Source organism: Myxocyprinus asiaticus, chromosome 6 (genome assembly GCF_019703515.2).
Source record: "Myxocyprinus asiaticus isolate MX2 ecotype Aquarium Trade chromosome 6, UBuf_Myxa_2, whole genome shotgun sequence".
Classification (NCBI taxonomy): domain Eukaryota; kingdom Metazoa; phylum Chordata; class Actinopteri; order Cypriniformes; family Catostomidae; genus Myxocyprinus; species Myxocyprinus asiaticus.
Window position 1 is genome coordinate 41,283,426 of NC_059349.1, and position 24,273 is coordinate 41,307,698.

Sequence of the window (24,273 nt, forward strand, 5' to 3'; positions counted from 1 at the left end):
CCGAGCTGCAAGGCAATCAAATAAATATGCCCTTTTCAATTCATTAACATTCACATAGGCCTCCAAATTTACATACATTAGAATATGCACAAGCCTTGTTTGGTTTTATTTTATGGGTGCCTTGAGCTAACGCAGGCTAATGCTGTACTAAAGTTGTGCATGCCGCCTACTCCTCCACATCCTCAACTCTACGGCTTGTGTTTGTGTGAACACTTCCCATTTGTAATTGGATAAAAGGCTGAATTCCTCCCCACATATTTCCGTGTGGCTCCTCATAGGGGCCGAGAAATTGGGTCATACATTGGGGCTTTGAGGCAAACAAATGAATGTGAGAGGCAGATGTTAAGAAAGAAAGAGAGATAAATGAAAAACTGAGAAAGAAAAAGAGACAGATAGTTGCCTCCCCTCAAAATTGCCCATAGATTAAGAAAGAGGATCGTATTGCCTTGATTCGTAAACATATTTGTGGTGTATTCTGAGGAAAGGAAATGTTGGAATTTGAAATCAGGTCTCAAGGATGTGTTTTGGTTTTGCAGAGTCCTTAAGGGATGCTCCACTACAAGAAACTATTTGTAATTCCTGCACTTGGGCTCATTTTTCTCCACTGGTTATTTAAGTCCATGTTGACTGACCCATTTTTACAGAACACAGAATGTTTTAACATTTCAGAAAATGAGAAAAGGATGTGTATTTAAGTTCAGACAAAGTAAAACAGAGAGAGAGAGAACACTAAGATGGTTACACAAAAATGAAAAAGTGAGACTGATACATTTTAAGCCAATATTCCCTGAGGGAAAATCCAACTAAAAACACTCTTCTGGTTTTATATGGTTTCTAGTTTGTCGTAGCTGGTTGTTTATGGTCATTAGCTGGTGTAGATGGTTGATCTATACCAACATGATGGTAGCTGATTTTACATGGTTTTTAGCTGGTTGATGCTGGTTGTTTACAATCATTTGCTGGTGGTGATGGTTAATCTGATTTTACATGGTTTTTAGCTGGTTGATGCTGGTTGTTTACAATCATTTGCTGGTGGTGATGGTTAATCTAGACTAGCCTGATTGGAACTGGTTTAAAATGGTCTGTATTTGGGCAAAGGTGGTCATTTATGGTCATTAGTTTGTTTAGATGTTTGATCTAAACCAACCTGATGGTAGGTGATTTTACATGTTTGTTTGTTTGTTTTTAGCTGGTCAAGCTGGTCCTTTATTGTCATTAGCCAGTCTAGATGTTTTATCTAGAGAAGCCTGATGGCATATGGTTTTACATGGTTTCTAGCTGTTTAAAGTTGGTTGTTTCTGTTCGAATCCCAGGGTGTGTTGAGTGACTCCAGCCAGGTCTCCTAAGCAACCAAATTGGTCCGGTTGCTAGGGTGGGTAGAGTCACATGGAGTAACCTCCTCGTGGTCGCTATAATGTAGTTCGCTCTCGGTGGGGCGCATGGTGAGTTGAGCGTGGATGCCGCGGTGGATGGCGTGAAGCCTCCACACGCGCTATGTCTCCGTGGCAACATGCTCAACAAGCCAAGTGATAAGATGCGCAGGTTGATGGTCTCAGACGAGGAGGCAACTGGGATTCATCCTCCGCCACCCGGATTGAGGCGAATCACTACGCCACCACGAGGACTTAAAAGTGCACTGGGAATTGGGCATTCCAAATTGGGTGAAAAAGGAAAAAAAGACCATTATCTGGTCTAGATGGTTATTCTATTCTAGCGTGATGGTAGCTAGTTTTACATGGGTACATCAGCTAGTAGACAATCTTGATCAACCTGGTTAGAGTTGGTGGTCAACCTGGTAGACCATATTGGTCATCTTGGACTAACCAGCTACCATGTTTGAAAAAAGAAAAGGCATGACCATCTTAAGCTGTTTTTTCTAGCTGGGCTATAGGTGTGTATGTAACCTTTTTGTCTTTTGTGTGTTTCTATTTTGCAGCCTGCAGACCAGGCACCTACAAGGCCTCTTCGTTGGATGCATACTGCACCAAGTGTCCTCCCCACAGTTATTCCCATCAGGAGAAAGCGTCTGAGTGCTCCTGTGAGAAGGGATTTTACAGAGCCGACATGGACCCGCGGTCAATGGCCTGCACCAGTGAGTGATCCAACAACACTACAACTAAAAAAAAAACTATGCTAGATGGATGAATGCATGAAGGTTTTATTAATGGATAGAGAGCTGCATGGGTGGATGAACTGATGGTAAGAGAGATTAATAAATAGGTGGATGTAATTATGCATGCATGAGTGGGTGGGTGGGTGAACATGTGAGTGAATTGATGGATGGATAGATGGATGAACTGATAAAAAGTTAAATGTATGGATGTATGGGTGGGTGAATGGATGGAGGTAATGTGGATGATATGTTGGAAAGTTGGATGTATGAATAAGCGGATGCAATGATGCATGGATGGGTGGGTGGATGGCTGATTCGATGGATTCATGTAGTGATGGAAAGCCAGATGAATGGATAGGTGGATGCCATTATACATGGATGGTTTGTTGGAGGATGAATAAGTTAATAGATGGATGAATGTATGGACAGATTGTTTATAAGAGTGAGGCTAGAGGCTCTTTTACTTATTTATTCTTATAGACTGGGTGCAGTAAATTTTGTCTCATCATCATACATCACATCAGATTGGACATTTAGAACTGCATTTACAAGACTGGTGAGGTCATCTTAAATAGACCAGGAGAGTGAGTCATTGCCTATATACAAGTGTGTGTGTGTGTGTGTGTGTGTGTGTGTGTGTGTGTGTGTACATGTTTATGCTACATTGTGGGGATCAAATGGCCCAGCCAGCGGTCCCCACGAGGGAAATGGCTTATTAAACATACTAAACAATGTTTTTTTTTATAAAATGTAAAAATGCAAAAAGGTTTCTGTGAGTGTTAGGTTTAGGGGTAGGGTTAGGGTTAGTGGATAGAAATTATAGTTAGATCTGAATAAAATCCATAAAATGCATGGAAGTCTATGGTGAGACCCCACAATGATATAAAAACAAGTTTGTGTGTGTGTGTGTTGGTGGTGCAGGGGGCTGTGACATCACATTCGTTCGAAAGAAAGAAAATAAACCCATATAAAAGACCGTAATTAGTGGACTCACTCATCTGATAAGACAAATCATGCATGCAGCAAAACATACGGATGTTCTTGATGACCTTCATTTGTTGTTCTGTTCATCACACACACACTAACATGTCAACTCACTTCCCACCACAAAATACAAACACGCACACATATAAAAACCCTGTCTGCCTAATGTAAAGATTAAATAAATTGGGGCAACAGCAGAGATATGAGACTGTTTAAACATGGAAAAATGTTAAAATTATGTGCTAATGTTATAACTGAGATACCAGCCATAAATCACACTCATCAATTTGGACAGAACAACACATAGTTTAATCCTATCTTCCATTCATATTCACTAAAAGGTGAAGTGTGTTATTTTATTAATGTTAAAATACTTCCTCGTGTCCAAGTTTAGTGCAGAGACAACTGTTTTAGAAACTGTTGGTCATTAATTTTACAATGCCAGAATTGATGCAGAAATTACACACTTCACCTTTAAAGTAAAAAAAAATATATATATATTATAAAACAAGACAAAGATACTTATTAAGAATATGTTTTATTGCAGACAGAAATAGGTGGTTAATCCAGCTGGAGAACACTTGATTGGACTCTCACTTTCTTTTATCTTTGAGTGGCTGTAATGATCTTTAGGTGGTGCAACAAATAGAATTCTTCACTTGCAGGTGACCACAAACGCAACCACTCAGAGATCTGGATCCCAGGGGAACACTCCCTTTCCAGTGGCCTGTAGATCTGTTGAAATGTCATTTCCACAGGCATTTAAACTTCTCCTACCTGATCCCTCATTCCTCTGCTTCATTTACTCTCTCCATCCTCAAACCCTCTGCCAGGCTCTTCAAACCCTTTGAGCAGAGAACACATCCTTCACCCTCTAAGAATAGAGATGAGCGGGTTTGATTAGTGAGGCTGTGCGAAAACAATCTGTGTCTATGTGGAATTTGTGCATTGGAAAATTTTGCAATCTCTGTGTATTCCTCTCTTTTCTTTGGCCGTATTTTACTCTTCTCATCTTATATGCGCATATCAGTACAAATGAGAATCAGTTCCAAATACCCTGCCAAACAAAGTAGGTTACTGTAGTTGAGCGCAGTGGCAAGTTTGGCACACCATAAATAGTATTTTCTTTAAAGGGATAGTGCACAGAATGAAAATTCTGTCATCATGTACTCACCCTTATATTGTTCTGAATAGGCAGCTGTCTTATAAGGGGGCGTTCACACTGTATGCATTAATATGATTATTTCTTTTTTTTTTAAACAATTTAAACATGCACAAGACAGACGTCTTTGACCATTACTGTGCATCTCGCTGTTTTTTTTTTTTTTTTTTTCAGTGTCTCAGATAGGAGTGCTGTGTTTTTTTTAGATGCCTTAAGAAGAAGAGGAATTTTAACCTTTAAAGATGCGTCTTGAGACACCTGCGTTCTGTTGCGTCTAGCTTTTTTTCAGCACAAGAACGTGTTTGGTCTGAACGCCCCTAAGGAAGCATTCTAAGTGAAACAGAACCTAAAAAGTGACCGTTTTAGCAGTAGCAAATTCTCAGGGCCAGCAAAGCCTTCTCTGCTGGAGTAATATGCCAAATAAATAAATATTTTTCATCCTTTCATTCTCAGTCACCTTTTTGCATATGTATTTTTAATCGCTTTCCACTCTTAATTAATCTACAAACAAATAGAGAAACACTAAACGTTTATCCAGTCAGAATATATTCCTTGATGCTTACAAGCGAAGCATGACAACTGTTTCACAAATCACATGCCCAAAGCCAAGCTCGTTAGCCGAAGCAGCGCGTGAGTTTGAGCTTCACCCCCTCGGGCCTTCAGAATTTCCACAGAATCCCTCAACAGTGCAAATGAATGGGCAAATAAAGTCAGATTGTCAGATTCATCAGCCAATCAGATTGATTTATTTGTTCTTGGTGGGTGTGATCTTTAGGATATGTCCCTGTCGAGGCCTTCTAGCTGACCTGGTGACAAAATCACGTTTTAAGTGATGTAATTTGAAAGTGAAGAGCGCGAGATCTTGCTGACAAGTCGACTGTCATTACTACCGCTATCGCCATTGAGAAAAATCATTATGGATTTACAAACCTGAGATGTTCTGCATGACTGTGTGATTGCTTAATTTATTAATCATGAAAAGAGGACTGATTTTCACTTCAAGTGAATTGGTAAGTGCTTTTTGCATTGTTATAATCAGGAGTTTTCTAAGTGTAAATTAGGCTGCTTGAGCATTCAATGTCAGATCAAGTTTTGAAAAGTAGTGCTGCGTTCCATTCAACTCGGAAAGTCGGATTTTACAACATCCTACTAGAAAGAGTGCAATGGAATGCATCTTGAAATCAGAATTACAACTTGTAGGCTCGTGCAGAAATTCTCAACTCAAATTTCACCAAGATGCAAGGGCATGGTGTCACACAAACTTCTCAACACTCAGGGAGATACAAAGTAAGTGATAAACATTCACTTTATTAAGTAATATTGCTAAAAATGATATCAAAGCTTGTTTAACAAACGCTTGCAGGAACAGGTGTTTAAAACTTTATTATCTCTTTTGATAATCGTACACCTGAAGCACAACTGCTAGCGCTGCAGCATTGTTTATCAGTTAGGTTGCTAGAAGACATCTCTAATGAGAGTCAAACCCCTGCTAAGCTAACGGGAGCGTTGCAGTTCCGAATTTCGTGGAATGGAATGCATTTATGGTCGGAGATATCAAGTAGGAATATCCCACATCCAACTTGCATGGAACGCAGCATAATCTTGTACGCTGACGAAACAAAATGTATCAAGCAACATTTAAATCACAAATATTATTAGATAGATTTTTCCAAGTATTATGGACCTCCTTGGTAGATTAATATGAAAAATTATGATTTTTGAATGTCTGTTTGGGAGACGTTCATTTCACAAAAGTAAAAAGTTAAATTTAGGCTTGCTTGAGCATTAAGTGTCGTTTCAAGTTCTGACTTTCATGCGTGGACGTGTTTTTAAAATGTCAATTGGTATTATTAGTTAGCTGCGACATAATGTATGATGCCCAAAGGCATAGGGTGTCTTATTCATTGTGAAACTGTGTTTTCTTAATGGCATGAATCACAGTGAAGGCCTAGACCTTTAATGCACGGCCTGTCACTGCGTTTTAGAAAGCTCTACATTGGCAACAACTAATAGTGCTCTGCACCGAGACGATTGCAATAGATTTCAGAAGAAATAAGTAGGGGTGTGCAGCGAAGCCATTATATGTATCCGTATCTGTATCTGTTGCAATGGAAAAATAATCTGTATCTGTATTCTGATATAACTGTGTGTGGGCCGTGCTTAAACTGGAAGTATGCCAAAACTAAATAAAAAGCCCATTTTTAAATGTAACTCCATTCTTATATATTGTGTAATTCAGATTTTTTCTTCTTTTTTTATTATTATTTATTCTTTTTTTTTTGCACACAGAACAGCGAATCATTCAATCTGAAGCCCATATAGATCATGTAGGCTATTAATTTCATTTAATAACAGCCTTTTACGTTTTAATAAACATCAATTTTGATTAATGATTAATGATTTTTCAGCCTTGAAGGATCATGAAAGTAGCCTAATGCACTCTTGAGGAAATCAAGTGGCCAAATAAAAGTGAATTAAAATCGAGATATTCACGATATTGCTTAATTTTATATCGCCAGCAAAATCTTTTCAGTGATATCCCAGCCTTATTCAGCCCTACACAACACTCCTTGTTGTTCTTGGCAGGTGACTTGCATTCGCTTTGTTTTAGAAAAAAAAAAGACTTCTTCACCTCACACACCGCCTGCTCGCCTGCTTAAGGAGCAACACATCAGGCAAATCCCTACTGATAAGCATTAACAATACAAAAACACAAATACTGAGTGGAATAATCAATTTTGAACTACACTAAACAATTTTTATCAAAATATATAAATTATTTATATTCAACATTTCTTTTGCCTTGTCTGCCATCTTGGATGTATTTTTTCAAAGCAATGCATTCTGGGATTGCCTTTTCTGTGAAGAATGCGATGCTGCCTTAGAATTTGGGCAAAACAAGGTATCTTAGGAGGCAGTATAATTAAGATGCCCTCCTTTTGAAACAGCCTTCACATTAGTAGTGCACCTAGGATGGCTTGACATGCTGCCTCCGTAAGCAGTTGACTACTGTAGCTTTTAAAGCAGTGCATGTGACTCTCATGTTTTATGTGTTTTCACTCTTCTCTCTCAGGACCTCCATCTGCACCAGAGAACCCAATCTCCACCCTAAATGACACCTCTGTGACTCTAGAATGGAGTCCTCCGAGAGACAGCGGCGGGCGAGGGGACGTCACCTACAGCATCCACTGCAGGAAGTGTGCCAGCGATGGCAAGACGTGTAATCCCTGCAGCAGCAGTGTGCATTTCATTCCCAGACAGTTTGGTCTCTCGTTTCCTAAAGTGCTGATCACAGACCTGCTGTCCAACACCAACTACACATTCAGCATAGAGGCGGTAAACGGGGTGTCTGTTCTGAGCCCAACCCCGAAACTGCAAGTCAATGTCAACATCACGACCAGTCAGACAGGTAGAGTGTGTCACTCAAATACAGACTCATGTTATCCTAATCAGACAGAGTGAAAACAGTTAAATCTTCCATATTATATGAGGTTTTCTTCTAACCAGCTGTGATGGCGATCAGGATTTTTTGTCATTTGGTTTATAATCTCATCGTGTCATACTGGGTGGCCCCACCCTTGGTTTAATTTTTGTCTAAACAAACCGGATCTCATCCAAAGTGGCACCTATTTTAGTGGATTTCACACCTCATACAAATTTGAAAGAAATGTATGCAATGACCTGTAAATAATGTATGTTTCATGAAAAATCAATTATAATAATAAGGTTGCCTATAACATGCAATATCCATGTACATGTAAAAAAGTTGCAGTAACTGTTGAGTGTTGAACGCACCTTTACTTATGTTTACTTTCATATATATAACGTAAAGCCTCCCAAACCTTATGGATCTGTCACATGGCCTTGTTTCGGGGACCTCACAATTTACAAATGAAGCACTAACCCCACCTACAGTAAAATATCATTGGTCCAAACTTTTCTCTGCATAGCTATATATTAAATATAAAGTGTGCTCTGATTGGCTGTGATTTGTTCGCTTTGCACAGCATTTTGCGTGCTGTGAGGACAGACAGTTATTTAGCACTGGAAAATTGTTGCGTCGTGGCGCACCTGGTTAGGACATGGTGTTAGACTATGTATGCAAAAGCCAGAGCAAAGCTAGCTGTTAAAAAACAGAAAAACAACACGCCCGAGGTAATTGTTGGTGTGTTTTTCTCTGAAAAGGTCCTCATTACATTCCCTTAAGCAAAACCACCTCTGAATATGATTTGAAGGTATTTTTATTGTCAGCTTGTGAGCCTCTGTGTATCAAGAGAGTGGTAAACAATGTTTTCGCTTTCTTATTCAAAAATGTTATGTATTCCAAAACTTTAAGCTGACAGCAAAGGTTATCTTATTATTGCATGAGAGCTCTCAAAACTCAAATGTTTGACAGCCCTTGTGTGTGTTGTGCGTTTGCGTGCTGGTTTTTGTGATGCAGCATGTTGTGGTTGATCAGGGCTTTACATATTGTGATTCTTTTTTCTAACAAATAGCACTACAGGGACGAGAGAGAAGCTCTTTTTTATCCAAATCTGATATGATTATATCATGCTGTATTGCAATGTATTGAATTGCAGTATATATTGGGGTTCAAAAGTATGAGTACTCTTATGAAAAGGTTTTTATTTTGCATTTTTCACATAAAAAAAAAATATATATATATATATATATATATATATATATATATATATATATATATATATATATATATATTTTTTTTTTTTTTTTTTTTTTTTTTCATTGCAAATTATTTAATCAGCATTGCAATTTGAGTCAAAAGATGAACTGAAAAATCAACATGACTTTAATTTCTTAGTATCTGGTATATTCCCATTTTGCTTTAATGACAGAATGCAATCGAGCTGGCTTGGACTCCACAAGTTTGTGCAAACCCTGACGATCCATGTTATTCCATGTTGTTGCTTTGTTTTAATTTTTCAAAATCCCAAAACTTTAGTTATTTTCAGGTTTAAATGAGATATTTATTTTAATTTGAATTTTTAATCTGGAATCAGACTTTTGAACCCAACTGTTGTATTGCGATGTGTCAGCCTATTGCATCATTAGATAGTTGGTGATGCCTGGCCATATAGTGGATTCTCTCCAGTGAGGTTCCTATCCTCAAGGTCCCAGACAGTAGACAAAGTAGAGTTTTGGTACAGCCAGAGGCTTATTGTTCCACTAGATTCTCATGAGCACCCACTCTCACACACATAAACCTCGGTGGAAGTTCATATGTTCGTGGTATTCCAAATGCTGTAAATATTACACGTGATCAAATATTATCTACTCTCAGTAACTGTTCTCTGGTGCCAAAATGTGCTGAAGTCACAACTGCCCTCACAACGTCCAGTCTGTGTCTCACATCCCTGACGGGATGACAAGGGTCATCAGTGCAGGCGTGTTCTCATTAAATGCGTGTTTGCGAGTGTGAATGTGATGGCCGTTGTGTAAGACTCGGGCTGAGGCATTAAATATGTATGAAGCTGTTCTGGGTGTAGAGGGAAGCTCTTGAGCAGAACGAGCACATGCTGAGATAGAAGTGCTTCGTGTCAGAACACGGTCAAAATATCCCAATGATTTATACATTCAGCCACATCAGCCACGCTGAACTAGCCTGAGTCTGAATATTATATAGTTTCGAACGATTTAATTAATGCTACTCATAAAAATTCACGTTTAAAGATGCACTTAAAAATAAAAGTTCTGGTTAAAACCAAATAAGGTTTATAGTCTGATGCTAGTATCAGAGATTCTTTTAAACCTCCAAAGAACTTTTTATTATTTAGTTCTTTACAAAACCATTTATGATATTGTGCTATAAAGAATGCAGAAACCAAGACGCTGATCTGATTATGCCTATAAAGTAAAATAAAGATTTATTTGTAGTCTCCGAAGAACTAATGGGCTGTTCACACAGGATGTGTTTTTTTTTTTTTTTTTTTGTCTGCATGCACAGTTTTTAAATAGTTTTTTTTTTTTTTTTTTTTTTTTTTATATATACACTATATTGCCAAATGTATTCGCTCACCCATCCGAATAATTGAATTCAGGTGTTCCAATCACTTCCATGGCCACAGGTGTATAAAATGAAGCACCTAGGCATGCAGACTGCTTCTACAAACATTTGTGAAAGAATGGGCCGCTCTCAGGAGCTCAGTGAATTCCAGCGTGGTACTGTGATAGGATGCCACCTGTGCACCAAGACCAGTCGTGAAATTTCCTCGCTACTAAATATTCCACAGTCAACTGTCAGTGGTATTATAACAAAGTGGAAGCGATTGGGAATGACAGCAACTCAGCCACGAAGTGGTAGGCCACGTAAAATGACAGAGTGGGGTCAGCGGATGCTGAGGCGCATAGTGCGCAGAGGTCGCCAACTTTCTGCAGAGTCAATCGCTACAGACCTCCAAAGTTCATGTGGCCTTCAGATTAGCTCAAGAACAGTGTGTAGAGAGCTTCATGGAATGGGTTTCCATGGCCGAGCAGCTGCATCCAAGCCATACATCACCAAGTGCAATGCAAAGCGTCGGATGCAGTGGTGTAAAGCACGCCGCCACTGGACTCTGGAGCAGTGGAGACGCGTTCTCTGGAGTGACGAATCACGCTTCTCCATCTAGCAATCTGATTGACGAGTCTGGGTTTTGCGGTTGCCAGGAGAACGGTACTTGTCTGACTGCATTGTGCCAACTGTGAAGTTTGGTGGAGGGGAGATTATGGTGTGGGGTTGTTTTTCAGGAGCTGGGCTTGGCCCCTTAGTTCCAGTGAAAGGAACTCTGAATGCTTCAGCATACCAAGAGATTTTGGACAATCCCATGCTCCCAACTTTGTGGGAACAATTTGGGGATGGCCCCTTCCTGTTCCAACATGTCTGCACACCATTGCACAAAGCAAGGTCCATAAAGACATGGATGAGCGAGTTTGGTGTAGAAGAACTTGACTGGCCTGCACAGAGTCCTGACCTCAACCCGATAGAACACCTTTGGGATGAATTAGAGCGAAGACTGCGAGCCAGGCCTTCTCGTCCAACATCAGTGTCTGACCTCACAAATGCGCTTCTGGAAGCATGGTCAAAAATTCCCATAAACACACTCCTAAACCTTGTGGAAAGCCTTCCCAGAAGAGTTGAAGCTGTTATAGCTGCAAAGGGTGGGCCGACGACATATTAAACCCTATGGATTAAGAATGGGATGTCACTTAAGTTCATATGCGTCTAAAGGCAGATGAGCGAATACTTTTGGCAATATAGTATATATATATATATATATATATATATATATATATATATATATATATATATATATATAAACATGTGCTAGGTGGACAACTTTGATGGTTGCAACACGTTTCCCTGCTTTTTCTGTCCCATTACCACACAATTTGTAAAACTGGGATATCTGTTCTTTGTCATTCGTTGTCTTTTACCTAACTTTTGAAAATACCATCTCAAGAACCTAAAGAACCAAGAGGACCCAGTATATAAACATGATATACTTCATCTGAAATTGTGTGTGCATTTAAGTGAACTGCTAAAAGCACAAAGCATTGAAAAAATAGTGAAAATTTTGGTGGCTGGTCACAGCAACTATGATATACACTTTCCCTTCTATATTTATATAAATTTTAACCTAAAATCTTGATGTTGAAAATAAAAGTTCATGACATTTTAATTGTCAACTACCCCAGTACATGGAGAAATGGTTCAGCATGATTTAGGAATAAATACTGCTTATAAAACTGCACATTTAGGATATATTCAAATGTAAATCAAATGAAATATAAAACAGATATAGTACATAGGCTTTTAGTTATAGTACGTGGATGTAAAGATTAATAATTAAGATTAATAATCCATTCATTATTACATTTATAATATACATTTAAAAAAAAAATATATGATATATTTATTTATTTATTAAGTTTACTGACACATAAGGGCAAGATGTATGTATGTAGTTAGTTTGGCATGATTTTGAAAGCAAAAGAAAGAGAGGGGGGTACTGGAGACAAATAGTGAGAGAGAGAATTGGAGACAGCAGGGCTGATATTTGGTCAGATGGTTGGAAGTAAATTCACCTGGTGTCCTTCACCTCTTCTGTGCTCTCTGCTTTCAGCGAACAGCTCTCACCCTGCTGTAGTGTAGTGAGGTGAAGAAATGGCAGAGTGAGAGAGAGAGAGAGAGAGAGCGAGAGAGAGAGACAGAAGAGGTGTTAGACAGCAGGTCATGGTGTTATAGGAGTGTAATTACCTGCTGGTGTGTTTCTCTCTGTCTCAGACAAAGGTTTCACAGCAGTTTGTGGATTAGGCAATATGTGTGCATGTGTAAAGCACACTTGAGTGTGTATAGAGGGATTGTGAGCTCTCATCTGTGTTGTTTTGTAGCAATAGAAGTGTGACAAGAATAAAACTGTGTGACCCGAGAAGCTGCGATTAAACTGATTGGCGATTGTGGTGGTCTTGAGTGCCTAATGAAACACACACACACACACACACACACACACACACACACACATCTCATGTATTCTTAACATGATTGCTTTTGATTCCTGAGGGCGCCCACTTGAATGCACATCATCACATTTTGGCTCTGCTTAGCACGACTTTCTGTCATGGTTTCTTGTTTCTCTCTCTTTCTAGTAAATGTAATCCTGAAGGAGAGAAAAAGCAAAGACAGTATAACACTGGCGTGGCAGGGACCCGACAGACCCAATGGAGTGATAGTGGAATATGAGGTCATCTACTATGAAAAGGTAAATATACTCTTGTCTACTCTCTTCTTGTTTTGTCTCAAGAAGATCACATCTCGTTTTGTCTTGTCAATAGAACATCTCATTTTACTTTGGCTCGTCTCATCTTATTTTGGCTTGAGAAGATCTCTTCTTGTCTCATTTTGTCTTCTCTTGTCTGGAGAAGATCTCATTCTATTTCAACTTGTCTCATTTTATTTTGTTTTGTCTCAAGAGTATATCTTCTCTATGTGTCTCGTCTCCAACTTGTATTGCTTTATCTAAAGAATAGTTCTTCTCTTCTCATTTTTTTCTTGTCTCAAAGATCTCATCTCACCTCATCTCATCTTGTTCCATCTCAAAAAATCAGTTTTCATCACTTTTCTCAAGAAATCTCTTCTTTTGTCTTTACTAATCTTGTCTCGTCTCATCTCAGTTTGTCTTGAGAGGATCTTTTCTCATCTCAGTTTGTCTTGTCTTGAAGATTATATCTTGTCTAAACTTGTCTCGTTTCATCTTGTTTCATCTCAAAGATCTCTTCTCATTGTGTCTTTTCTCAACAATATCTCATGTTGTCTCATCTCATCATTTCGTCTGAAGATTTGTTCCTCATTTTGTCTTATCTCGAGATCTAATTTTGTTTTGTTTTTTTGCCTTAAGATCACTTGTTTGAAGTTGTCTTCCTTGGTCTCTAGAAGATCTTATCTTGTTTCATCTTATTTAATTTCATTTTGTTTTGAGAATATCTCTTCTCATTTAATTTAGTCTTCTCTTGTCTTGAGAAGATTCTCGTCTTGTTTTGTCTCGAGGATCCCTTCTCATTTAGTCTTGTCTTGAGAATATCTCATCTAGTCTCATCTTGTTTTGTCTCAAGAATATTGATTTTCTCCTTTTGTTTTTGTCTCAAAGATCTCTTCTCACCTCATTTTGTATTCTTTTGTCTTAAGAAAATATCTTCTCATCTCATTTTGTCTTGTCTTAAGAAGATCTCATCTTGTCTCATCTTGTCTTTTTTTTTTTTTTTTTTTGTCTCATCTCGTTTTTGTATCAAGTAGACTTTTCATATTTTGTCTTGTCTCGAGAAGACCTCATCTTGTATTGTCTCAACTTGTCTTGTCTCATCTCGTTTCATCCTGAAGATCTCTTCTCATTTGGTCTTGTCTCATCTCGTTTTGTATCAAGTAGACTTTGTTTCTTATTTTGTCTTGTCTTGAGTAGATCTCATCTTGTCTTGTCTCAACTTGTCTTGTCTCATCTCGTTTCATCCTGAAAATCTCTTCTCATTTGGTTTAATCTCATTTCATATCAAGTAGACCTCTTCTCTTCTCATCTCGTTTCTTCTCTTTTTATTTTCAGTCACTCTTCTCTAATAATCTCTCGTCTCATCCTCACACACAGATTACACACATTCTTCTTTGACCCCCATTAAAAGCTGTAATGATTGCAGTTGTCCAGGCAGCCCTGGCATGTGTAATTGAGGGCTGAAGCATCATTGTGCCTTTGGGAATGAAAGCAATCAGTAGGCCCGTGTGCCACAGTTGACTGGTCACATATGCATAGCTCTTTAATTATAATGGGAGAATGTAGCCTCGGCTGACGTCACCAACCATAGAGAATACCATCACTGTAACTCACTTATACACCACTCACAGTCGCACATGTGGACTTGAATCTGGCCTGTGCAGTGTCCCAAACTCGTTCATCATTCTACTAACATAGAATGGCAAATATTTAAGAAAAAATGTACATGTCTAAAATACTGTCACAGTGCTGATATTTTAGAACTAAAGTCAATGCATTTTATTCTTTGGGCACTTCCACACTAGAGTTTAGGCTCTGTCAGAGAAAGCTGTGAATCCATTGATTTCAATGTGCCTTTGAAGTGCTTTGCCATGATGTGACGCTCAGCATTTCTTAAATAAAAATTCACAAGCGAGAGGTCTTTTTTACATTAGTCCTACACTTATACTGGTTGCCGTTTGATGCAATCATTGGTGCCTGGCATTGGAGATTATTTGATGCATGCTATGTCTGTTGGAACTGGAGAGATCCCACGCTCAAACACACAAACCTGCTCTGCCCTCGTTCTCTCTGGGTGTGGTGGACAAAGACCAAGTCTTCCCCAGAACCCATTTAATTATGGGATTCTCTTTAATATTTTGAAATGATTTATCTGTTTGAAAGGGTGGTTTGACTCTAAAGCTTGTCTGACTAGTAGCTATTGGCCAATTTTCTTTTAAGGAACATTGGTTCTCATTTTATCCACTCTAAATTGATATGATTAGTTGATTCTGTTCGTTTCGGCCACACCCATCAAGTTAGACATAAAGCACAGTGCTGTGTTGGTGCTATGCGTTTGCGTATAAGCTTGTTAATAGGTTAAACAGTGCAAACATTCACCTGTTTGTCTCACATAGTCAGACTTTTTTTGTGATATCTTGGGTAGGAAAATCTGAAATCTGACATAACTTTGAGAACAAAGCAGAATATTCATTTATTTTCAAGGATATCTTGTTGACTTGCAAAATAACTGAATATCTTTCAAAGATTCAATGCCATGAACCTCGCAAACTTCCTGGTGGATGGATAAAAACCTATGCACCCTGACTCCTGGAAATTGCAAACAGCCAGTCGGTCAGAATAAAAATGCAATTTTTAGCAAACTATTGCCAATTTTTGTGCCGTCAGTGAATCTCACATGTAGAGTGTGTGATTGGGTAGTCTTGTAAGTTACTTTAAATTTAATCAACACATTATTCATAGACTCATCTTCATACACCATTGTGGCATCATGAAGTAGATGTCTGACTCTGTAATCAGACCAATAATCATGTCAAACAGTGTAAACTAAAGCCCTAGCCTGGCCTGTTAGCACAGGATGAAAAAATTAACTCAGCATCTGCCTCTAAAAAATGACATAAAAATATGGTGCCTGCAGGCTTCACTGTTAGCAAGCTGCTGAAATAATATCCTTCATTAATCCTCTTATTTCCTGTTCTACAGCAGAGAACAAAATTCTGCTTCTCTACATGGCGCCCGTCTGTCAATATTACTACCCCACTGTTTAATTCACACAGCTTTAATGAGTGTTAATGTATTAATAATTTTGGGGTAATTTTACTTGTGGTTAACACTGTCGGCAAAGAATCGTAATAAGGCATTTTTGTGCCCTTATGATTTCATTTCACTTATCAAAGATGTCTGCTGAAAGTAACAAGTGCGAATGCCAGTGTTTTTAAAGGTGACATGTAATTTCTGCACCATTAGTGTTACCAAACAGAGTTGCAAAAATAATTACTGTTTTAAATAAGTTTTCTGAACACTCCCCTCATTTACCATTGGTTAAACAAAGAGAAAGCCCCCCCTGGTATTAACCAGAATAAACACATGCTACAGGCCAATATATTATGTTGCTGTGTCAGGCTAGTTGGGATGGTTAAACATACAATATTATGAAAGCAACACAGAGCCACAGTGTTTACACTTCAGGAAATTCAACCTATGAATGGCTTACTTTTAGTCAAGTCTGCATATTACGCTGGGTTGTGAGTTTTTCACATAATTTCCTGTCTACTGTGGCTGTTAATACAAGTGGCAAAAGACACAAAATAAGCAGGTTAAATTCAAATAAAATCTCACTGTGAACTTTTTGTGTTGTGTTCCCTTTCAGAACCAGAAAGATCAGAACTACACTGTTCTGAAAACCAAAGGCCACATAATGACTGTAGAGGGACTGAAGCCGGGCACCACCTATGTGTTCAGAGTGAGGGCACGCACTGACGGAGGCTATGGCAACTACGGTGGAGAGATAGAGCTTGAGACCAGTCATGAAGGTAATCTTACAGCACCTGATATATTGTTAATTTGTCCATGGGAACATTCCAATTGTCCAATGGTAAACTTCATAGGATATTCAGCTCTATTCAAAATTGTAGTACTCCATACTGCAAATGGCATAGGAAGCAAGTGTACATTGATGTATTACTTCACAGGAAGTGGAGAGGAATGTTTACCCACCAGCCATTACACGCCACCTCAATTCTATACAAAGTTTGGTTAAAATAAACACAGTGATTATTATTATTATTATTATTATTATTATTATTATTATTATCATCATCACCTCAGTTTATAGTTGAGCAAATTTTTTCAAGAGAACAGAACTTCTACACTGCAAAAAATAACTTTCTTAATGAAAATGTTCATCTTGTTTTCCAGTAATAATATGTAATCATCTGTCATGTGTATTTTGTTGATTCATGTCTTTCATTTTGAAATGTTTAGTTCCTGTTTCCCTTGTCATGTGTTTTCTGTTTTCCCTCCATGTTCATGTGTCATGTTTTCATTGGTTTATTGTTTAATTATCTTGTTATCAGTTCTGTTGTTCATTGGTTTATGTTCCCCCATGTCCATGTATTTAAGCCTAATGTTTTCCATTGTGTTTGGTCAAGTATTGAATGTGAGTATAGACGTTTATGTCAGGCCACGTTTATGTCAGGCCACGTTTATGTCAGGCCACGTTTATGTCAGGCCACGTTTATGTCAAGTTTATGTTTAGTTCACGTGTATAGTTAGGGCATTCACTTGTAAATAAACTGCACTTGGGTTCTAACTTCATCATCGTCGTCGTCATTGCCATCATTGCCAGCAGCACCACGTTACAGAATACTTGACCGAACCATGATCCCAGCAGTTCGGCTTCTGCGCCTACGTCAGGGGAATCGTCCCCTGGAGGACTATGTGGAGGACTTTTGCGATCTGGCCTTCCAGGTGGACTTTAATGAGGTTGCACTCAAAGACTGTTTCTGGTCTGGACTGAGTGAGCCAATCTCCATTCTGATGCCAGGCAGTAAGAGTACCCTTACCCTCACTCAGTATATCAACCTCGCCCTGCAGATCATTGGTTCCACGTTCACTGTGGGGGAGGCGGATGCTGAGCCAGAGGTCCACGACATGGCCGCTGCCGAGCCAGAGGTCCACGACATGGCCGCCGCTGAGTCAGAGGTCCACGTCATGGCCGCCAATCTAGAGTTCCTAGTCATGGTCGCTGAGCTAGAACCATCTTTTGCTCCATGCCACGTCACAGCAACGCCTCGGCCTGCTCCATGCCACGTCACAGCAACGCCTCGGCCTGCTCCATGCCACGTCACAGCAACGCCTCGGCCTGCTCCATGCCACGTCACAGCAACGCCTCGGCCTGCTCCATGCCATGTCACAGCCACACCTGAGCAGTTGGACCTGGAGATGGTTCCCACCCTTATACCCACCCTTTGTTCTCCTGAGCAGGCAAGGGGAACTTTCGGCCCTCCAACCCTGCCTGGACCCTCCGAGCCCTGGACTTCGCCTTGGCCTGTCAGTCCCTCGACATTGCCTTAGCTCTGCGTTCCCTCGGCTCCACTGCGGTCCTTCAGCCTGTCAGCTTTGCCGGGGTCCCTCGTCCCTCCGGCTCCTCCTTGGTCTGTTGGTCACCTGGCTCCGCTTTGGCTCTCCGATCCTCTGGCTGTGCATCGTCCCTCCGATCTGTTAGCTACACCAGGGACCTCCTTCCCTATGGCTCCACCTTGGTCCTCAGTCCCACCGGCTCCACCTCAGTCTTCCAGTCCCCCAGCTCCGCCTTGCTCCTCCGAGCCTCTAGCACTGCCTTGGTCCTCCCTGCCATCGGCTCCACCCTGGCCTTTCGAGTCTTCGGCTACTCTCCGGGCACCAAGTTCCATGGCTCCGCCCCTCGAGCCTCTCACGGCTCTGCCTTCCATGGCTTCGCCCCTCGAGCCTCTCATGGCTCCACCCTCCACGGACTCTGCCACGCCCCACGCCTCAAGACACCCCCCCCCCCCCCCCCGCTCCCTACAGAACTTTGAATTTATGTCATGTTTTACGTGTTTGGTTTATGTGTTGGGGTGTCGGGAGCCGGGATATGTCATGTGTATTTTGTTGATTCATGATCTTTTATTTTGAAATGTTTAGATCCTGTTTCCCTTGTCATGTGATTTCTGTTTTCCCTCCATGTTCATGTGTCATGTTTTCATTGGTTTATTGTTTAATTATCTTGTTATCAGTTCTGTTTGTTCATTGGTTTATGTTCCCCCATGTCCATGTATTTAAGCCTCCATGTTTTCCATTGTGTTTGGTCAAGTATTGAATGTGAGTATAGATGTTTATGTCAGGCCACGTTTATGTCAAGCCAAGTTTATATCAAGTCAGGTTTATGTCAAGTTTATGTTTAGTTCATGTGTATAGTTAGGGCATTCACTTTTGTAAATAAACTGCACTTGGGTTCTAACTTCATCGTCATTGTCAGCAGCCAACATCTTTACATCATCCTTAAGGCAAGATATATTTATCTGAGAATCAATTCTTATATCAATACAGTATATCATGCTTTAAGTTTATTTTCCTTACCCCATTGGCATTTTTTTTATTTTTATTATTTTTGTTTTAAGCATAAACTTCCTACATTATGTTTAGTTTATGCTTAAAAAATAAATTTTCCAAAAGGGTAAGAAAAAATAATACTTAAATAACATTTAATTTAAGATTTATTCTAAGTCTTAATATTAAGTCTTAATATTCTGATTAAGAGTAATTCTTTGCAGTGTAGAGATACCCCCTTCTCAGTGTGTAAGGAGCGTGTAAACACTGCATAGGGACCCTGTGAATCGTAACACAGCTTATGTTATTTCTTAGCTGTTTCTTTATTTTCCTTAGAGAAGGTAACTGCACGTCATTCTTTTCCCTTTTGCGACCTTTTCTCTTTCTTCATTCCTCTCCCCTGTCCTTTGTCCCATCTTCATATTTTAACACTTGTTTCCAGTTTCCATTGTTGAGCAGATGCTGGGGAATTGGGCAGTGCTCTGCATTTAATATGATGAACTGTGTGTGATTTATTTACCAAGCCTCCAGCTTATGCTCCCTGGGAGGGACACGCTGTGTGTGTCTCAATGTCTCCTGAGGACAAATGGGGCTGTGTTGAGCTAACCTGCCTTCCTTTGATGGGGATCAAAGAATAGAGGCACAACTGAAAAGCCTTTAGGGCATACAGTAAACACAGAGGTCCTTTAGTATACGTGGCTAATTGAAAGCATGTTACGGCCCAGAGAGCATCTCTCTGTAAGCATATTACAGAGCTCAGCGGACCTGATCTGCCCAGCTCAAAGTTAACAGAGTCCAGTATAGTAATAGCTCTTTTAATTATATGAGAAATGCTTAAGCCTTTGGCTCATGGTGACATTCATGAATGGCTTAAGCCAATGTATTTGTGGACAGGATGGTGTAGCAGAGCATTATGAGTAGCATACCTGCTTAATCTAATAATATAGAAAAAAATGACATATGGAGCCATGGCTTAGTGGACTTAGTGCATTTGTTTTAACATTGAACTGTGGTTCTCATGTGGGCAACACAGGATCAAATCTGGCTCGCAACATTTTCTGATCCAGTTTCCCCTCTCTCTAAATATTTTTCTATTCTATCTCTCACTGTACGTGTGGCTAAAATTGGTAAAAATAAAGCAAACAAATATTTTATGATTTATGAAATTCATATCAAACTCTTTGCATATTGCTTAAATTATTTGGTATGTCTCTGTACGTTGCAAGCTCTTGCTGTACAGTGTGCACTGCATACCTGAGCTTGTTGAGCACCACTGAGTGGAATTCTAAATCAATTCATGTTGCTTGAGATATTCATTTTCCTGAAAGAGGCGGTTACTCATGCGTTGCCAGTCTTGATAAATGATGTATTTGTTTTGAGTAATGGCTCGATTGTGGCAGCAGAAAATCCATACACTCGCCGTGAAACTTTCAAAACGAGCCTGTTATTCCCTCTGTTAACATACCTATTTGGACAGCATGCGTAAATTAGAAAATTGTAGCGATGGAATGAAGCTGCCTCTGGTCTTTCAGAATGAACCAAGCACAGTTTGACATATCAGAATCAGAATCAGAATCAGCTTTATTGCAAAGTATGCTTACACATACAAGGTGACAGGAGCTTCCAGTGTACAACAATACAAAAACAACACAAAAACAGCAGCAAGACATAGATAATAATAAAAAATAAAAATAAAACTAATTATACACATATGTACAGACACACACACACATACATACATACATACATACACACATACACATGGGTAGTGCAAATCTAATACAATCTGTTATGTATGGTGCAAATACAAATCTGTTATGTACAGTGCAAATACAAATCTGTTATGTACAGTGCAAATGTTTTTTTGTTTTCAGAGGAATGAAATGACAGAAGAGGTTGGATGTGTTGGATAAATATAAAAAAGACTAAACTGTGTAATTGCACATAGTTATTGCTCAATGGGGCAATTTAACTGTTGATGAGATGGATAGCCTGGGGGGCAACCAATAATCCTCTCAGCAATCCGAACTGTCCTTTGTAGTCTTCTGATGTCTGATTTTGTAGCTGAAACAAACCAGACAGTTATTGAAGTGCAGAGGACAGACTCAATGACTGCTGAGTAAAACTGTATCAGCAGCGCCTGTGGCAGGTTGAATTTCCTCAGCTGGCAAAGGAAGTACAACCTCTGCTGGGACTTTTTCACAATGGAGTCAATGTGGGTCTCCCACTTCAGGTCCTGTGAGATGGTAGTGCCCAGGAACCTGAATGACTCCACTGCTGCCACAGTGCTGTTAAGAATGGTGAGGGGGGTCAGTGTTGGGGTGTTTCTCCTTAAGTCCACAATGATCTCCACTGTTTTGAGCATGTTCAGCTCAAGGTTGTTTTGACTGCACCATACAGCCAGCTGTTCAACCTCCCTTCTGTATGCAGACTCATCGTCATCTCGGATGAGGCCGATAACAGTGGTGTCATCTGCAAACTTTAGGAGCTTGACAGAGGGGTCCTTGGCGATGCAGTCATTGGTGTAGAGGGAGAAGAGTAGTGGGGAGAGCACACATCCCTGGGGAGCACCAGTGCTGATTGTACAGGTGCTAGAAGTAAGTTTCCCCTGTCTCACAAGCTGCTGCCTGTCTGTCAGAAAGCTGGTAATCCACTGACAGATAGACATGGGAACAGAGAGTTGGTGTAATTTATTCTGGAGTATAGCTGGGATGATGGTGTTGAAAGCTGAACTGAAGTCCACAAAAAGGATCCTTGCATATGTCCCTGGTCTGTCCAGATGTTGCAGGATATGATGCAATCCTATGTTGACTGCATCATCCACAGACCTGTTTGCTCGATAAGCAAATTGAAGGGGATCTAGAAAGGGTCCAGTGATGTTCTTCAGGTGGGCCAACACCAGTCTCTCAAATGATTTCATGACCACAGACGTCATTTAGTCCTGTGATTTTTGGTTTATTTGGGACAGGAATAATGACTGAGCGTTTGAAGCAGCATGGGACTTCACACTGCTCCAGTGATCTATTGAAGATCTGTGTGAAGATGGGGGCCAGCTGGTTAGCACAGGATTGAAGACACGCTGGTGAGATGCCATCTGGGCCTGAAGCCTTCCTCGTCTTTTGTTTCCAAAAGATGTGGCTCACATCATCTTCACAGATCTAAAGTGCAAGTTGAGTAGCAGGAGGGGGGAAGTGAAGGTCAGTGTGGGTGTGGGGTGTGAGATTGGGCCTTTCAAATCTGCAGTAGAACACATTCAGGTTGTCAGCCAGTTGTTGGTTCCCTACAGGGTTGGGGGTAGGAGTCCTGTAATTTGTGAGTTGTTTCATGCCACTCCACACTGATGCAGGGTTGTTAGCTGAAAACTTGTTTTTCAGCTTCTCAGAGTATCTCCTTTTAGCCACATAGATTTCCTTGTTCAGTGTGTTCCTGGCCTGATTGTACAAGACTTTATCCCCACCCCTGTAAGCATCCTCTTTGGCCTGACGAAGCTGCCTGAGCTCTGCTGTAAACCACGGTTTGTTGTTGTTGAACTTTAAATAAGCCCTAGTAGCCCTAATAAGCCCTATGGCTGATTTTAATTTCTGCATGAAGGTTGGAAGAAGATGAACCAGACAGTGATCAGAGAGTCCCAAAGCTGCTCTAGGGACAGAGCGATATGCATCCTTTATTGTTGTGTAGCAATGATCCAGTATGTTCCTGTCTCTGGTGGGGCATGTAATGTGCTGTTTGTATTTGGGCAGTTCACGTGTGAGATTTGCTTTGTTAAAATCCCCAAGAATAATAATAACTGAGTCTGGGTATTGTTGTTCTGTGTCTGTGATCTGATCAGCCAGCTGTTGCAGCGCCGCATTCAAACACGTGTTTGGCGCGATGTAAATACTCACCAGAATAAACGAGGAAAACTCTTAGAAAGGCTTACAGTTAATAAAGAGCACTTCCAAATTAGGACAGCACATCCTCTTTAACGTTGTTACATCTGTACACCAACTTTCATTGATATAAAAGCATGTTCCACCGACTCTCGTTTTCCCCATTAACTGTGATGCGATCCGCTCTGAACAGCTGGAAGCCCGGCAGATATAAGATACACTCTTATCCCTCATTTTATGTTTGGGGTCTAAGCTTCACCAAGCCCCTTTAAATAGCTCATAAAATATTCAAAACATTGAAATATCAGGTTGATACTTCGAAATTTTTGCACATTTTATGAGAATTGATTTTAAACAGAATTTGAACTTTGATAACATGTTTCAAGAGTTCTCCATGAAAAATAGTACATTACTTTTGGGGTCTTAGAGACCCCAGGTATAAAACATGAATGCAGTTAATTAAAAAGAGCATGTCTACTTTGCAGTAAAACAAATGGTTAAAGTTTTGATAATATACTTTATGTTTACTGGGTTTTGATCTGGTAAGAGGAACATATTAAAAGGGATTTTCAGAATCATTACAACTTTTCCATTGATCATTGAGGTCTCTGACTCTCTGGGACCCAAAACAGAAAAAAAGTGAATCTCAACAGAATGTGAATGTTAAGAGAGATATAAACACCTCTCTCTCTCTCTCTCTCTCTCTCTCTCTCTCTCTCTCTCTCTCTCTCTCTCTCTCTCTCTCTCTCTCACTCTCTCTCACTCTTTCTTTGTTCAGATATGCTGGCCATTGGGGATCCTAACCAATCTACTATTCTGGCGGTGTCCATTGCTGGTGGCATTGTGCTCCTTATCTTTCTGGTGGCCTGTTTTGTAGTGAGTGGAAGGTAAGAAAGGGCTTCCTTTTAACATCACTTGACCTTTTGCTTCTGTCTTTCTGAACTGTCTTTTTGGTGAACATGCAGTAAGTATACTGGCCCCGAGGGGTGATATTACAGAGCGAAATAAAACTTTTCTATTTAGATCTGAGAGCTGCTGCCAAATCAC

At 40.0% G+C, this 24,273-nt stretch overlaps 1 protein-coding gene across 1 annotated transcript in view; it reads left to right on the forward strand.

Moving 5' to 3' along the window:
* The window catches only part of LOC127442385 (ephrin type-A receptor 3-like), a 218,670-nt gene that overhangs the window by 115,937 nt on the left and 78,460 nt on the right, over positions 1–24,273 (forward strand). Inside the window, exons 4-8 of the mRNA XM_051700372.1 lie at positions 1,937–2,092; positions 7,333–7,668; positions 12,900–13,012; positions 16,659–16,821; positions 24,005–24,113. Coding sequence (XP_051556332.1) covers positions 1,937–2,092; positions 7,333–7,668; positions 12,900–13,012; positions 16,659–16,821; positions 24,005–24,113 — 877 coding nt within the window. The remainder of the gene's footprint in view (positions 1–1,936; positions 2,093–7,332; positions 7,669–12,899; positions 13,013–16,658; positions 16,822–24,004; positions 24,114–24,273) is intronic.